The sequence below is a fragment of the Cryptomeria japonica genome, chromosome 7 (assembly GCF_030272615.1).
Source record: "Cryptomeria japonica chromosome 7, Sugi_1.0, whole genome shotgun sequence".
Taxonomy (NCBI): Eukaryota; Viridiplantae; Streptophyta; class Pinopsida; order Cupressales; family Cupressaceae; genus Cryptomeria; species Cryptomeria japonica.
In genome coordinates, this window is record NC_081411.1 from 663,882,848 (window position 1) to 663,900,452 (window position 17,605).

General features: G+C 35.3%; 1 protein-coding gene across 2 annotated transcripts in view; it reads right to left on the reverse strand.

Annotated features, from left to right (window-relative positions):
* LOC131071182 (protein MID1-COMPLEMENTING ACTIVITY 1) overlaps positions 1–17,069 on the reverse strand; it is a 43,418-nt gene extending 26,349 nt beyond the window's left edge. Inside the window, exons 1-2 of one of the 2 annotated variants that reach the window (XR_009112484.2) lie at positions 16,549–17,069; positions 16,294–16,412 (exon numbers count right to left, since the gene is read on the reverse strand). Coding sequence is in view for 1 of the 2 variants with exons in the window: in XM_058006899.2 (XP_057862882.1) it covers positions 9,549–9,959 (411 nt within the window). In the remaining variant the exon portion in view is untranslated. Of the gene's footprint in view, positions 1–9,548; positions 10,412–16,293; positions 16,413–16,548 lie in introns of those variants that run through there. The other variant, XM_058006899.2, reaches the window with a different exon arrangement.
* Positions 17,070–17,605: the final 536 nt, after the last annotated feature.

Genomic DNA, 17,605 nt, shown 5'->3' on the forward strand with positions numbered 1-17,605 from the left:
CAGGGTAGAGAATATCCATGCAGATATGCCCGATGAAATAGGAATTTTCCAAAGTTTCAAATAGAGAAATTGATGCCACAAAAAGAATGAATACAAAACAATCATCTAAATTTAACATCTAAACTGCAACTGGTAATTGTTCCTTAGCAGCTGTATGATTTAAGAAATCACTGCTCCAAAATACAAGCATATGTGCCCTGAACACCAAATACAAGAACATGAAAGCTGAGGATGCTACAACTAATCATAGAAACAAAGTGGCACTTCTGAATAAAACAGCTCCAAAGAAAAGTATGTTCTGTAAAGCAGCAGAAGGGGCAACAGAAGAATTAGTGGGGCAGTTACAAAGGTGTCAAGGATGCCCTGACATCGCCCATGTGTCATGTCCCTTTTCTCCAAACGACCTTGATGCCATTAATATTATTGATTAAAAAGTGATTTATACAATAAATTAATATAATAAATAAAATATATCTATTATAAAGTAAAATTAAAATAAAATAAAAATTAATTAAATAAGCAGTAAAAATCTGGGCATCAAATTTGGGACCCATGGGCCCTAAAAGGAAAGGTACATTTACAAGTTATTGCTACTCTTTTTGGACATCTGATTTCATGCTTTTCAAACTTGCTATTTTGAGCTACAGTATTACAGGCCAGCCAGGATGAAAACCCTTGAAGGCAATTCAGAGAGTTTAAAGCTGATTAAACCAATATTCATCCAAGCACCATTAGAGGGAGGTCATCGTCAATCAACATCATGATCAGGCAAATTCCCAAAGATTATGCCCAGATTTGGTGGCTGATTGCCATTATTTGTTGCCAGATTTTAGGATTGATTTGGTGCAAATACAAGGATACCTGGACCATACTATCACATCAGCCATTGTACAGAAAATGCTTGTGCAAATCACTTTTTACCATTCAGTGAGGTCACTGCTGGTCACAGGCCTGTCACAGATTCATAATTGCTAGCCGACCCTGTACATTGCCATTACAGTCAACTTGGGAGGGTGATCGCCCAGATCTGATCTTGATCACCTAGATCTGATCCTGATTGCCAGATCTGGTCAAGATAGCCCAGATCTGACCACAGGACAGCGAGCAGGTTCATGTCAAATCATAAATTTATTTTCTATGCCTCAAGTATCTCTTGTAAGCCCACTGAATTATATTTTATCTGACTGTAAACCTGAATAGGGATATAAGACTTGCTGTGTAAGGGTTTGAGTGATAAAAAATGTCAATCATGTGAGTCTAACAACCTACCATTTGATTCTAGGATATGATTGCCAGTAGCGCTATCATTTAAATTTTATTTCATTTCCAATTGTTAAATAGTGTAATCAGAAATAAACTCTTGAGCTGTTTATTTCAATTGGAGTCCATTAACAGTCTACAGGACAAATATGCAAAGTAACCAAAAAAAAAAGAGAAAACAAAGGACATCACATTTTGTGAGGAATATCTCAAAGGACATCCCCCATGTTTAGAGGACATCCATGTGACATCCTCAAATTTTGCACTAAAAAGGAACAAGGCGAGGACATTTTGTCCCATCTCCCTGTCCCCAAAATGGGGTAAATACCCTAGGGATGTGTCCCAAGGGAACACTAGTTTCCTATAAATGCAACTTCATTGTATTTATCGTACACACTTGACGAATGGAATAGTTGAGTTTTGTTCATTGCATATCGAGTCTATATTAATTCTTTGAGCCATAGTTTGCAAACTCTGCGAGTACTCTCTATTTTTTTTGCTGGGCGAGTTTTCACGAGTTTAATTCTCAAGTTTTAACAGACGTAAAAAAAATGGGTAAAAATGTCAACACAAGTAAAACGCTGGTTAAAAATGCATTTTTCACATGTAATTTTTGCTATAAAACCATACATTTTCTCTTTTGAGACGTCAATTTTTAATTTAATACATTTTGTAATTGAATTTGAAAAAAAAAAAATTGTTTCTTTAAGAGATTTTAGTTTTAGTACTTTCTAAATTGCCGAGTTTTTGTCAAGTTGAAAATTTTGGGCTTGCCGAGTACTCTCCGAGTCCGAATCTGCGAACTATGCTTTGAGCAACTAGATTGTTTGTGAATAGCTTCAAGCCATGTGTTTCTATGTTGGAGATTTTATACCATTATCTAAAATCTTACATTGTATCCAAGCTAATTTTCACTTAAGCTAGTTTCATTTCCATTCTATAATGTCTTTTTCTTTGTGTGTGTGTTCGTAAGCAACCTTTTGCAAGTTTTTTTTCATAGGTGAATTCTAGAGCAAATCTAAGCTCACCATTGTGTCTTGAAGTATTTGAGAAAGTTTATTTAACCTTTAGTTTCATCCAAAACAGAATCAGGAGCTAAGCTAACAATGTTTGAAGGTTGCTAATTATCTATATTTTTTTGCAAGTAAACTTATTCTAGAAGGATGCTGGAGAAAATTTGGGCTTACCATTGCATCCAAAAAAAATACAACCTACAGTTCACCTATCAAACTGTCAAAATCAGACAACTTTTTCAAAAGCCTCAAAAATTTCTTAGTTCAAGCTGCATGGATGGTACATAGCTTGAGGAGAAATTTTATTTTTTTTAAACATCACTACACCACCACCACTCTATTGCTGCCACCAGCACATAGTCTACACTTTGCAACCTCCTATTAAACAAGAATAGTCCACTATCTAACAGTACATTCATTAAACAGCCAGCACCATGCCATCTGCATAGTGAATTACACATCCCCTACATAGTCATCTAACAGACTAACACATAATTAACCACATCACTGTGACTGTAGTACCCACATCAGCAGCCATATCAACACCAAGTTACTAATCCATACATGCACTCACCTACTGACATCATAGTAAAGTCATCAACTGCTTGAAGCACTCCTTTCTTGCGGGCATTTACATTTCAATTTGACGACTAAACTTCAAAAGGCCAATTTTCACACATCTAGACTCCAATCAGGGTTAAAAAAATTATTTGACTTTTTCAATAGCTATGCATTGATTGTATCTTTTTTGGTTATTTTGCTTCCTATTTTTGGAATCTGCAATTTTATCAAAGCATTTATTGAGTCCTCATTTTAGGAGCTTCCAAAGATTCATTCTTGCACAAAAAGACTCCTTTTTTAAATGTCAATTTTAAGTGCATGATTTTTTGTGTACTTCACATTGATACTCTTGTTTTGCTCTCATTGTGCTTGAGAAATGTACCTTCAGCTTCTAGTTACGATTTACAACCTTTAATATTCAAGATCAATCCACTACATATCTGTAAGTAGTTTGTCCAAAAAACAGTATTACATAAAGTGATAAAAATCATTTCTTTTTTTGGAGAGGCACTTCATTGAGTTGTTTCTTGTTTCAGAGGCTCCCTTTTTTCTTTTTCCGTTTGTTTTTTTGTGTTTACTATATGGATCAACCACAAATCCCTATACTCACACCTTACAATTATTTTACATAAAATAAGTAAAATGACTATACTATTGTAGGTCAGGGGGTTTGAAGAATTACTCAAGGAAACAAAGACAAAACCTTTCACAATTCAAATGGTTTAACAACTATGATAAAGTACATGGATTCTTATGTCCAGTTATATCTCTGGATCATCTCTTTAACATTGATAGTTTAGCCACTCCTAATAAGATACGTGTTGAGCTAGTATATTTGTTTGGCAAAACAAATGAAATATGAGGCCATCAATTAGAAAATGACCTTATTACTCTTAGTCTAAGCAATGTTGAGCATGTTTAGGATTTCATTTCACAATTCAAATCACTAAGACTATAACTAGCAGATTCTAAGATCGAGAAAGATGATGCACAATTAATTATCAATGTACTTTCAAAACTCAAATTTGCTTATTCAATTTTTGTTTCTACCATCTATTATACCAGGGATGTTTTGGGTACTATGTTTACTATGCCTTCCTTTGATGAGGTTGCTGAGAGGTGCACTAAAGAATATGGCAACTTAATTCAGATGGGTGCATTTAGTTACAAGTCTTCTAAATCAGATGCATTGGTTTCACACCAATTTGCAAAGATTCAAGAGGCCTTAAGTGTTTCAAATAAGATGAAAAAAGAAATCCACCTTCCTCCTCTACTTCAAAGGCAGAATGATAAAGCTCCTCCACTTCAAAGGCAAAGTCACAAAAGACAAGGAAGGTCCAATTTGGGTAAATATAAGAAGGGACATAATGATAAATATAAATGCATAAAGAAAGGAACAGACTAGTTGATCGATATTATCATGAGGAATAAAATCAAACTCCCTAATTCTCTAAGGTTTCTTCCTCCTCTTCTTCCAAATCTGATAAAAGAAAAGGTATGGCATTGATAGCCACTGACTCTTACTCTTCTTCTAAGACACAAATTCTCGGCTTTGGTGCTTCATATCACATGGCCTCAGTAGAGGCATGCTCTATGCCACAAATTCTCAAGTGATGATTCTTCATTAGATGTTTGTGTGTATGGATCTATTCATACAGATGATGGAACATTCAATAATGTTTTTTGTGTACCCTCTCTAGTGGTAAATCTCCTTTCCATGTGGTAGATCGTAAACATACATATAGCAAGAAGGTTGAATTAGATCTGTATTCACTTGTGATTTGGGAACTAAAATATGATGCTCTAGTTGCATTCAGAAAGGTTAATCAAAAGTCTAGATTGTACTAATTTCTCACTTTGTGTCAAAATCACCTTCCATTACTCTTCTTTCTCATACCAAAAAAGTGTGTAAACTTTGGCATAAGTGGTTCAGCCATCTTAACTACTACTAGCTTCAACAATTGAGTTAGAAGGAAATGGTCACAAGACTTCCAAAAAATTTCTTATTTGATGGTATTTGCCAAGAACGCATCATGGGAAAGCATCACAATGATAGTTTTGAAAAAGAAAAGACTTGTAGAGCTTCAAAAGCTTAAGAGTTGGTTCATGGTGATCTATTGAGTCCATCTCCAACCTTACTTTTTTGCAAATTCTGACATGTACTTACCTTCATTAACAATTTCTCTGTATTCACCTAGGCCTACTTTCTTTGGCAAAAGAGCGAAGTGTTTGAACATTTTGTCGACTTCAAGGACCTTTTTGAGAAATAATCCCAAGGAGTCATCAAACTCCTTCAAACAAACAATGGTAAGGAATATGTGAATCACTACATTGAGGAGTTCTATGAAAAAGAGGATATTGATCTTCAACATACAAATCCATTTGAACATTTTCTCAACTTCAAGGACCTTGTTGAGAAATAATCTTAGGGAGACATCAAACTCCTTCAGAAAAACAATGGTAAGGAACATGTGAATTGCTGCTTTGAGGAGTTCTATGCAAAAGAGGGTATTGATCTTCAACACACAAATCCATATAATCCACAACATAGTTGGGCTGAAAAGCAGAAGAACAAAACCTTGAAAGAAATGACCAATTGCATGATCCATTCCCCATCAATTGCAACATAGTGTTGTCTTGAGTCTATAAATTGTGCTAACTATGTCCAGAACCCTATTCTCCCTATGGCTTTAAAAGGCATCGCTCCTTCAGCAGCTTGAAGTTGTGGGAAATCTTCAATCAAGCACTTCAAATTTTTTGGCTCTCCTACATGGGCCCATATTCCCACAAACAAATGCAAGGCCATGGAACCACAAAGCAAGCCTTGCATCTTTGTGGTCTATCCAAGCTGTGTTCAAATGTATCAATTGTTGTATCATAATACTCATGAGTTGATCACTACAAGGTTCCTAAAATTTGAAAAGCTCTCCAAGCTTAGAATCTACCACTTCTCCTTCCTTCACTTTGCATTCCTTGCTTGTTGCTAACACTTCAAAGGACTCTACTTCTCCAACTCATAAGTTTAAGGCAAAGTACTCTCTTCCTTGTTCAACTAATACCTCCAAGATAGAGGACTCTAGTACTAATTTTGTTTTTCTTCCACTTTGGGTTCTAAGATTTTATAGGCTACAAGTTCACCAGTCAAGGATCCTTTCAACACTCAAAAGACAAGGTCACAACAAGATAATCTTCAAGTATAAATTGCCAATACTTCAAATCCAAAATCTCTTCATTTTTGCAAAGCATTTGGTGCTGCTAAACGAGATTCAACAATGGACAAAGAATACAATTCCTTACTAATAAAGCCACATCTACTTGACTCACACACAAAAAAAAATTGACTGAACTTGTGAACCAAACCCTCAAACCCTAACTCGAACTAGTACCAAGATTGGTAACAATTGTTGTATCATAATACTCATAAGTTGATCACTACAAAGGGTATAAGATTTGAATAAAGCTCTCCAAGCTTAGAGTCTACCACTTCTCCTCCTTCCTTCACTTGGTTGTTGATGACACTTCAAAGGACTCTACTTCTTCGACTCACAAGTCTAAGGCAAAGCACTCTCTTCCTTCTTCAACTAATACCTACAAGACAAAGGACTCTAGTCCTACGTTTTTCTTCCACTTTTGAGTTCAAAAGATTATATAGGCTTGTACAAGTTCACTAATTAGGGATCCTATCAACACTCAAAAGACAAGGTCACAACAAAATAATCTTCAAGTATAAATTGCCAATACTTCAAATCCGAAATCTCTTCATTTTTGCAAAGCATTTGATATTGCTAAATGAGATTCAACAATGAACAAAGAATACAATTCCTTACTAATAAAGCCACATCTACTAGGACCGATAACAATTGTTGTATCATAATACTCATGAGTTGACTACTATGAGGGCCGTAAAATTTGAATAAAGCTTTCCAAGCTTAGAACCTACCACTTCCCCTCCTTCCTTCACTTTAGATTCCTTGCTTGTTGGTGACACTTCAAAGGACTCTGCTTCTTTGACTTATAAGTCTAAGGCAAAGCACTCTCTTCCTTCTTTAACTAATACCTCCAAGATAGAGAACTCTAGACCTACTTGTGCTTCTCTTCCACTTTAGGTTCCAAAGATTCTATAAGCTACAAGTTCACTAGTTAGGAATCCTTTCGACACTCAAAAGACGATCACAACAAGATAATTTGCCAACATTTCAAATCCAAAATCTCTTCATTTTTGCAAAGCGTTTGGTACTATTAAACAAGATTCAACAATGGACAAATAATACAATTCCCTACTAATAAAGCCACATCTACTTGACTCACACACATCAAAAAAAAAATGACCAAACCCTAAAACCCGAACTAGAACCACTACCAAGACAGACAACTTAGCATACAAATATGGTATCCACAACACAAGAAGTATATAATACAAATTTGATGGAATACATAGATTTAGATTGGGTTAGCAATTCTTACAATCATAAGTCCACCTCAAGTTACAACTTTCATCTTGGTTCAAGCCACATATGTTGGTCGAGCAAGAAGCCACATGCTATTGCTCTATCTTCCACAAAGGTTGAGTATCAAGGGACTATTAGTGTCACCACAAAGGCTATCTAGCTTGTGCAAATCCTTACATAGTTTAGCATTCCTTTCAATCAGCATTCAGGCTTCAATCATACATTGTGATAATTAGAATGTCATCCAAATCCTGAGGAACCCTTTCCAATATCAAAGGACCAGACACATCAAGGTCCATATGCACTAAAATATAGAGCTCATCTAGAAGCAAGCATCAATCTATAGTTTTGTCCTACTTAAGTTGTGTACATCTTCACCCCAAGCCCTTCAAAAAAAACAAGCATCTTCATCTACGAGCTTTCTTGAGGATTCAAAAGGTTGTTCCTTTGGGGAGACTTCCTAGTCCTTCCTCTATTTTCTCTCTCTCCTTTTGGGTGGTGGGAGGATAAGGTGAGGCTAACTCTCTCCTTCTTTTGGGGCGATTCCATTTTGTTCATGGGTCTTTAACATGGCACTGTCTTGCTAAGACCCATTTTCTACTCACCTAAGATGTCAATTTCAAACTTACAACTACCTCTACAATTATCTCAATTCCATCAAAATTCACAATATTATAAGATTTCAGGCAATTGTATAAAATCTTTAACCAAAAATAAATGACTCAAAGCTATTCACAAATACCCATGTTGCTTAAAGAACTAACATAGATTCAATATGTAACGGAAAAAAACTCAGCTATTTCATTCATCAAGTGTGTACAATAAATGCAATGAAAGTTACTTTTATAGAAAACACATGGAGGAGATGAGATGACCACACAAAGTAACTAAAAAGGATTGAAGGGACACCACACACTCCAAAAATGAAAAATAAATCCTAGGATTGAGGCAACACCTTACTCTCTAAAGAGAATATAAATAAACCTAAGGTGTAATAAGTCAAAATAACAGTTAAAAGTTATTGATCTCCAAAATTTGAATAAGGCATAATGGCTTTCAGTAAAATGGATTGTGAACAACCTTTATAAATTCATACATTCAAAACTATGTCCACAAGAAAAGTTTCTCAACTGCATAACATGATCTAAGTTGAACCTAAAGCACTGCTCTCACAACTTTAATGGGCATATCATATGATTTATGATCAACGCCAGAGAGAAAAATTAACAGAGAAGATTCCTTCGATGCAAATGTAACTTCCTATTTGGAAGATGAATAAATTCACCTCATCAAACAAATTACAAACTGAAAAGTAATCCTGAAAAACATTTCCCTGTTTTAACAAGGAAACTCATTTTTCTGGCAAATAATGGAAAAATCAAAATTTACAAATTGTTTGTTGTTGAAACAGCGTTTTTTGAGTCTTGTAATCTTAACCCATTCACCCATGTCTGACAGGCTGAGGTCTAGCGGTAAGGCGTAGCAATTGCCATTTTGATGGCTTAAATTGTTTATAGGCCAACCAGTATCCTAAAGTTGAAACTGTATTTACCCAAATGTAGTTGGAGAGAAAAATGTATCTATGAACTAACCCAGAACAAAAAAAACTGTGCGTCCAGATAAGACTTGGTCGGTATTGTCCAACGGGTTAAGGTGTAATGGTGGAGGGGTGCTCTGCCTAAAAGATTTGAAGCAAGCGATGGGGAATAACTAATTCAGGCAGCTTGATACTCAGTCATTTGAGCACTCCTTAGTAGCCACTATAGGAATGCCTTGAGGTGGGGATCAATGCCTGGATGTAGGAATTGAATCTAGCATGTGCCTCCCCGGCTGATCCCCGCCCTACTGTTTATCCTAACATTTTAGTCGGTTGGGACAAAATCTAAGGGTTTTGAACCACAGTCCCATGTTCATATGTTAAAATAAAGTAGCCTATGCCATCCAATTCTAGGGCCATACATGAGTCCATGTTCAAGTCCGGAGTAAATTTAACCTAATTGATACCTTTAAAATCATGGCGTCCAAAAGGAAGGTACGCCACTATTTACCGCCAAAAAATGGCTATATTTGAATGTTTAAAGTAGTCTGTAGTTAAAAGGGCATAAATGGGTAGCAGAGCATTAAAACTGAGATACATTTTATAAGCTCCTACAGTGTCGGCATTATATCTTACTCACACACCCAACAAGATGGTCCATAGACTGGGCTCTAAATAAAAAACTAATCAAAAAAAAAAAGAGATGGGTATGTAGAAACAGAGACATACTCGCACTCTCTTATTATCAACAAGTTGAATGAGAGGAATGAGCTTGAGATATGCATCAATCTCTTCCTGAGACTGTCTGAACTGAGAAACAATAGTCCAGCCAACTGCAAGCAAATACAAATAGCTCTTATCCTGGCAACTGTTGACAAGCACATAGGCTCGCCTGAGAGCATCCTCAAACAGTTCTAATGGCTCCCTTGTCTCAGGCCACTCCTTGAGGTCAGAGACCCTCAGCTGCGCCAACAGGTTCCCAATAAGCTTTAGATGATTAGCAAATCGCCTGCAGTTTTTCTTATGCATGCGTGCATTGTTTGCTGCCTTGACAATAAGTGCTATCAATTTAGCATAGTCCAGGCCTGTTATCTGAGCCACATTTGCTATTTCTCCAAGATAGTCACTGCTAAAATCCATTTCCAATACCGACTCAAAAAACCCAAATGAAGAAGGTTTGTTTAACTGAAGCACAGGCAAAGTGCATGCATTTGTTTCCTACTGAAGCCTAACCCCAAAACCCCCACAAACCATTTTTGGTGCATGCAGGTCACAGCACTGTCAGATCCCTATAGGTCTATTTCACTAATTTTATTCAGCCTTTTTATCAGTGCCATGTTGGTTGTGACGTGGCCCCCTTGTGGAGATATTCTTTTATTTAAGAGGACAGATGCACGGACATTGGAATTTGGGTTACTGAAAGTTGTGTAATCCTGTTGGAACATACGGAGAGGGCTATTCTTAAACATCATACGTGTGGGTGTTTTGCAGAGAACGGCCCCAACGAAATTTAAAGCCAAGTGGATCTGTGGAAGTTGGGAAATATTTGCAATGAACAAGGTGGCAAGCCTTCGAGTAAAGTGGACACACATTGCCTTGGAAGTTGAAATAATTTCTTCTTCTGATTAGATCGTAAGGTTTGTACACTTTATGCTCGGTGCGTGCTTTACGATCACCGTTACCTACCAATTTCAAAAGAAAAAATTTACTAATCAAAAAAAAAGTTTTCAAAAAGAGTCTCAAAAATCGTCTCACAAGAGACCCACACATTTGTGGCTGTGTTGTTACCTACTTTGTTGGAAAGCTTTGGAGATTTTTTATTTTTAGTTAGGAAGGGTATCATTCTTATTAGTCTATTTTAAATTTTTAAAGATTTTTAATTTTTAGTTAGGAAGGGTATCATTCTTATTAGTCTATTTTAAATTTTTAAAGAGTATATTAAATTTTGATTTTTTTTTATGTCTTTGTATATGACTTTAGTGTTTATAGTTATTGTTTTGGCTTCTAAGTAGTTATATCAGATGATGTGGGATTCATTATGTACACTAGGATCAACAAGTGGTTATTTTGAGTTGTTGCCCCATACATATTTTCTATTACCCCATTAATTGTTTGATTTGACCAATTTGCACAATTAATCCAATACTATAAAGTTGCACAATTGATCTAATTAGTGACTTTTTTCCCTTTATTAAGTATACCAATGGACAGCTATTGGCCCACTAGATGATTTTTTAGTGGACTTTTAATTAGCGAATTCCAATGAACGTTAATTGGAACATGGACGTAATTGATTCTTGCCCCTAATATCCCTTTATTAAGTATACCAATGGGCGGCTATTGGCCCACTAGATGATTTTTTAGTGGACTTTTAATTAGTGAATTCCAATGAACGATAATTGGAACATGGACGTAATTGATTCTTGCCCCTAATATTTTTGAGATGTAATTTACTTTTAATATTAGCTAAAATCTAGATAGAAATAATAATAAATATGAAGAAGAGATTATAGAAGGTGTAACGCATGTAAGAATGTGATATATAGATTTTGGTTATAACTATACTTTTTATTTAAGATTTAGTTATTTTGTTGAGTTTATTAATTCAATTAAGGTAGTTATATAAGTTATTTTTATGTCTACTTTTAAGTTTAAATATTTGTATAAAAATAGAAGTAGAAAATATAACTAATTCTCAAGATAATAATAAGTACTTATTTCAACCCGTTAATGGGTCTCTGAGGGTTAACCCTCCTTTAGAAAAAGAAGAGGTTAAATGGGAACCACCAACTAAGGAGTGGATAAAAATAAACTTTGATGGGGCATCTAGGGGAAACCCGGGAACCTCAAGAGTGGGAGTAGTCGCAAGAAACGATAAAGGGGTCATCCTTTTCAAGAGTGCAAGACGATTGCAGGATGGAACAAATAACGAAGCAGAGGCACAGGCGGCACTAATGGCCACTGAATTGGCTATAAACATGAAAATCTCAAAGTTGCACCTAGAAGGAGACTCCCAAGTGATTATCAACGCAATAGCGAAGGGTAACACCCCATCATGGAAATTATCCCATTGGGTGGAGATCATTCGAGAAAAACTCAACTCCTTTGAGGAGTTTGGGGTCTCCCATGTCAGGCGAGGTGCCAATGCAGTGGCGGACCTCCTCTCCAACATCGGATGTGACATGACAAGCCAAATGGCCAAGTGGTGGAAGGGAGATGGCAGAGTGTGGAAGTGGAATTAATGCAGTCCTAGAAGCATGAAAAAATCAATAAGCACGCAAGACAGTCCGTAAGGACAAGTACGCCCTTTCAAAGGCACTGCAATCAATGAGGCAATTATCGAGCGCAGAGTATCTATTCGAGACAATGGCGGAGGACAACAAATCTGTCGTGAAATCCTTTTCCATTTATATCATTGATTATGCATTTATGAACTGTCGCAAACGACGGCGAAGGAATTACTAATTTGGTTTATGAGCAATGTATCATCAAATAATCGGATTAATGAGAGCTTTTATGTCCTTTGCAATGTAGTGTTTGGAGTTAACAGTTTTTGAGCAAGTTCAATGGAGGCAAATTTTACTCTAAGAACCGAGAAGAAATTGGTTCCTTTCCTGGGAACGGTGTCGGATAAAAGAATGCAAGGACTCTTCAAATACAAGGAAGAGAAACTGTGGAGTGCAGCGCGTCTAATGTTGGGGGAGGAGTTGGTGCACATTCACTTCAAGTACAGGACAAATATGGAGGTTTATTCCTTGATTATGGCCTGGGCATGCGAATTTGAACCAGAGGTGGAAAAAATTAAGCTCACAATGACAAAGTTGATTGACGGGGACTATTTGATCAACCTTGACTCCATTTTGGAGTGGGTGATCCCTCAGACTGGAATCCGCATTCGAGAAGGAGATGTCGAGGAGGAGATATTACCCTTTGTTCGAGGGCCAGAGAATCGAATAAAGGAGCAATGCAGAGAGCGATCTCGCATAGGCTAGGAAGCCTTAAAGCTCTGCGTCAAACTAATAAGAACAGATGAGGTACTAAAAGCCCTCAAGGTGGTTGCGCGCATGGAGGTGGGGAGAGAACTGCGAGACCGGTTTGAGGAAGGGCGGGCGGCCAGTTGTTAGCAAGTCTAGAAGGAGACCCAGATTTTGGGAATTTGGATTGCATCCCGAAGATGAAGACCGAAGCAGCCAAAGGAAAAGCTCTGGCAGACATTGCAGATGAGGAGGAGAAGCAGATGAACCAAAGTGATACCGACTGAGTGGCTACGGTGCTAAAAATTCTTTTTGCTTTCTGCTATTTGTTGTTGTTTTTTTAAAACAATATTTTATGGATGACTGTAATATTTAGTGCAGAAATGCACAGTACTTGTTTTACTTCCGCTTTAGCTTGAACGCTCTCCATAGTAAGCTAGGACTGTTAGTTTTTTTGGGCCGATGTTGAAATTTGTATGGCCTCGGATTATTGTAGCTCTTTTTTTCTGGAAATCAATATAACACGAAAATTACTGATCAAAAACAAATAAAAATAAGTACTTATTTCAAATGATTTTTGAATATGATGTTACATATTCATCCATTACATTAATATGTAGAGTTTTAACTTTGTTTTCATCTAAAATTAGAGAATTTATTGAAGATTATACACCTTATCTATAAAAATATTGATCTATTAGTGACCATTTGTTTACATTTCTTATAATCATATTGAATATGTCATTAGCTTCAACATTGAATTATTATAACCACGTTTTATTTATTTGTGAATTAAACAAGGTTTAGTCTCACACGCGATTACTATCTGAAACAATTAATAAGTCAATTAATTAGACATCAAGAAATGTTCAAACTATATTAACCATTTGTATTTAGCAATCCTACATAATTAAGTATATTTTTTTGATATATAAAAAGGTATATATATTAACTAGAAAATTCTTTAAAAATGCATTATCCAAAAAAGTGGGTGCAAATAGGGACACCCCAAAGTCCAAGCAACGAAAAACCTCAAGCATCACATCCAAAGAGAAAAAAATAAGTTGCTAAGCAACAAAAGCTAAAGCACCAAACATATATAGTTTCAACATATCCCAAACATTAGTATTAAGCTCCCAATCAATGAGAACACCTTAAGGCTAATTCACATTAGTTTGGACTTTCTCGTGCAATCAACTAACAATCTTGATCGAAGAAATAGCAAAGTTTGCTACTATGTAGCCATCTAGGAGCTTCTCTTGTGTGATGTTGAAGAGAAAATGAACACTAGTAGGATTACTAAGACCAACCATGAACATTGTGACCACAAACTCAATACTAAGAAGTATGAGAATTATTAGGTCCACAAGTATTCTAACTCCAATCATGTTGGCATCCTTGTGGTAGGGATTGACCTCTATTAAAATGAAGAGGGGAAGTCAACAAAACTATTACAACCATACAAAGTGCATTGCCATAATGATCAAGAAGTGCCTATAGGTGAGCCAATTTATATGATATCTTTAAGAGGGATTTGGAAGATGTTTCAAGAAGTAAAGAGGGAATTTCATATACATGTAATAAAGTTAGCAAAACATAACAAGACCAATAAAATGATTACAATAGAATGTCTCGGTTTTAAGTTTTAATATTGCATAGATGATGGATACATATCCATGCATAAATCCATGTTTGATAAAATTTATCTCAAAGAAGATGAGCACATGAATATATTTTTTAGAATTATTGAAATCTTAACAAACAAAAAATATTGATGGATACAATTTTCATAACATAGTTGTAGGTGATACTAATATTCTCATGTTTTAAGTTATGCAAGTTTAATTATACAAAATTATTGGCATACTTGTGTATGTGGTTGCAATAACTTGAGATTAGATAAAGGTATATATCATTAATGCAAGAACCCATAGTAGGCCACAATTCTTTCTTTAATTTTCTAGTAGATATCTTGAAAATAGTAAAATTATAGTAGAAGTTGTATGAGATGTCAATATAAGAGACCCCGCTCTAAAATATAAATATCATTTATTCTCATTTCAAATATGTGACCCCTTCTATCCAAAGTCCCAGTATCTTTACCATTATGCCCATCCAAATGCTCTCATATTCATACTAAGTTAATTTACAAAATAGTACTTTTTTACAAAAGAATTAGTTAATATAATACTATTAAAAGCAAATGAGAGTGTTATATGATCAAAAGGCACACATATCTATAGCCGTATTAATTGAATACTATATGAATTGACTTTACTGGGAAAAAAATTATAAATACTCAATGTTTGGCTAACAAGACTGTGTGTATATATATACATATATGTACACGTATACATATATGTAAATATATACATACATATATACATATATATGTAAATAAGCGCACATGAATATATAACAAAAAATGGGTGAAGATAGTCGTACTGTAACATCTAAGCAAGGAAAAGCCTTAAACACCATATCCAAAGATAAAAACAAAATTGCTAAGCAATAAGAGCTAAAGGACCAATAGCAAGAGGTAGGTCACAATCATCTAATTTTTATGCAACCTCATCATCACAAATAAGCTCTCAACTAGTGCGAGCAACTGAGCCTAATTCTCATTAATTTGCACTTCTTCAAGTGGTTGACTAGCAACCCTACTAGGAGAAATAGCCAAGACAAGTTGAGGGAATTTGCCACCATTTGGCCATCCAAGATCTCCTCCAATGCAACATTGATGAGATATTAAGTACTAACAAAGTGAATAGGACTCACCATGAACACTATGGCCACAAGAACAAAACCAAAAAGTATGAGAATCATTAGGCACACAAATGTTCTAACTTCGGCAACATTAACGTTCTTGTGATGAAGATTGATTATTGTTAGAATGAAGAGGATAAGTCAACAAAATTCAAACAACTATAAAAGCGCATTACTCCATTAATCAAGTAGTACTTGAAATGAAACCAATGAACAAGTGCAATTTAATCAAATTGCATTTGTATCTACATTAACATGTTGAAACAAAACATAGATTTAACATATATATGAAGAAATTATATCAACAATGCATACAAAATAAAGAACAAAATCCTTCTTTTCAAATGTTAAATAAGATTTCCACTCTAGAAATATGTCATATTCTGCTCTAAACACATCATATTTGAATAAATTTAACAAAGATTCTAGATCAATCTCATTAAAAAAATGACTCCTAAGTATAAAATTTGAAGAAATCATACTTAGACTGGAAAACTTTTTTTTTTCCAAATGTATCCAATTGAAACCAATAAGAAAACAGTATAAAAAAGAACACCCGACAATGAGATAGCTCTAGCTAAGTAATAGCCAACCAAACAATTTGAAATCCATGCCAACGATATCTCATTTAATGAACTAAAATGTAATTGATCACACATACTAACAATTTGCAATGAATGAATGAATTGGGGCAATACCGTTTGATACCACCTAAATTTTCTCTGTAAACATACCTTCTACCCATACTGAATGTTGCTCTGAATGATGAATTCTTCTAAGCAATAGCCTGGACGAACTCTCCTATCACAATCACGGCTGCTGTCATTTACTTTTATTTGCATGCGCTGAGATTCTAAATCAATTTTGTTTACAGTTTAGGGATCGGAAATTGTGAATTGACACCGCAAAGCGTGAGATTATTTCATCTTCCTGATTGATCTTAAGGAAGTAAAAGAATTCAATACTTGACATAAGAAGAAAAAACCTACGGAATGTTTCAAGAATCAGAGATGGACGCTGTGTATGTTAAGCCCTTTTAAAGCAATTCGGTTCTTATTTCCCGCGGCCAGATCAACGTGCTGTTAACTGCGAAATTGCAGGCACCGGCCGTCAGATTGCAGCGTTCATTTTGGCATAAACTGGGAGGACATGTGCGTTATCTAGGTTAAAGTTGAGTTTGCCCTACGCTGGTTAAGAGCTGGACCCTGTGATCTGATGCGATTCTCTGTACTGGAGATATTCCTTTCTCAGATAGTACTGAAAGGGAATCAAGCTTGCTTCCACAACCTGTCTCCACCTCCATTGTATCTGGACATATCGATTCAAGTAGTAAAATCGATTGCTTGCCTACTCTCCCCTCTGGTATTTGTAAATTTAGTCACAGTTGAATTCGAGACTTTTTTATTTTTTAAAGAATGAATGAATGATATTAGCTGAAAATTGATAGTATGAAATATCCAAGGCCATGGGTCCCCTAGAGGCACAAGTGATAAAATTGGTAGGCATTTTTGTGAAAGTAGCTTTGTGAGTGGAAGCATCTAAAGAAATAGTCTTTGCGCATGACAATTAGGAGAATAATCTTATTGGGAATTATTTATGTAGGAAGGATCTGAAAGCATCTTTATTTGTGTTTATTAATTAATTGAAAATCAGAATACAATTATATTTTGTTTTTAATTAATTCAAAAATATGGTCAAAGATGCATTATGATTCCTACATAGACGTTGTTGTCTTATTGTGCCCATGACAATTAGGAGAGCCAAATCGAGCATAGAAAAATCATAGAGAAAGTCATTTTATGTCATCAAAAGAAATGAAATCAAAGGATATAATAATAACATGTATGTTGCTTATTTATATAATAATTATAAAGTTTATGTCAAAATATGAAACATAGCCAATGTGGTAGAGTAATCATTTGGAATTGGGATATGGTTTGGTTAGTTGGTTAAAAATGCAGATATGGATTTAAAAATGGACCCTCTATTATATGTATTTCAATAATTGCAAATGTTATTTCTATTGATATGGGTGATTGAAAAATA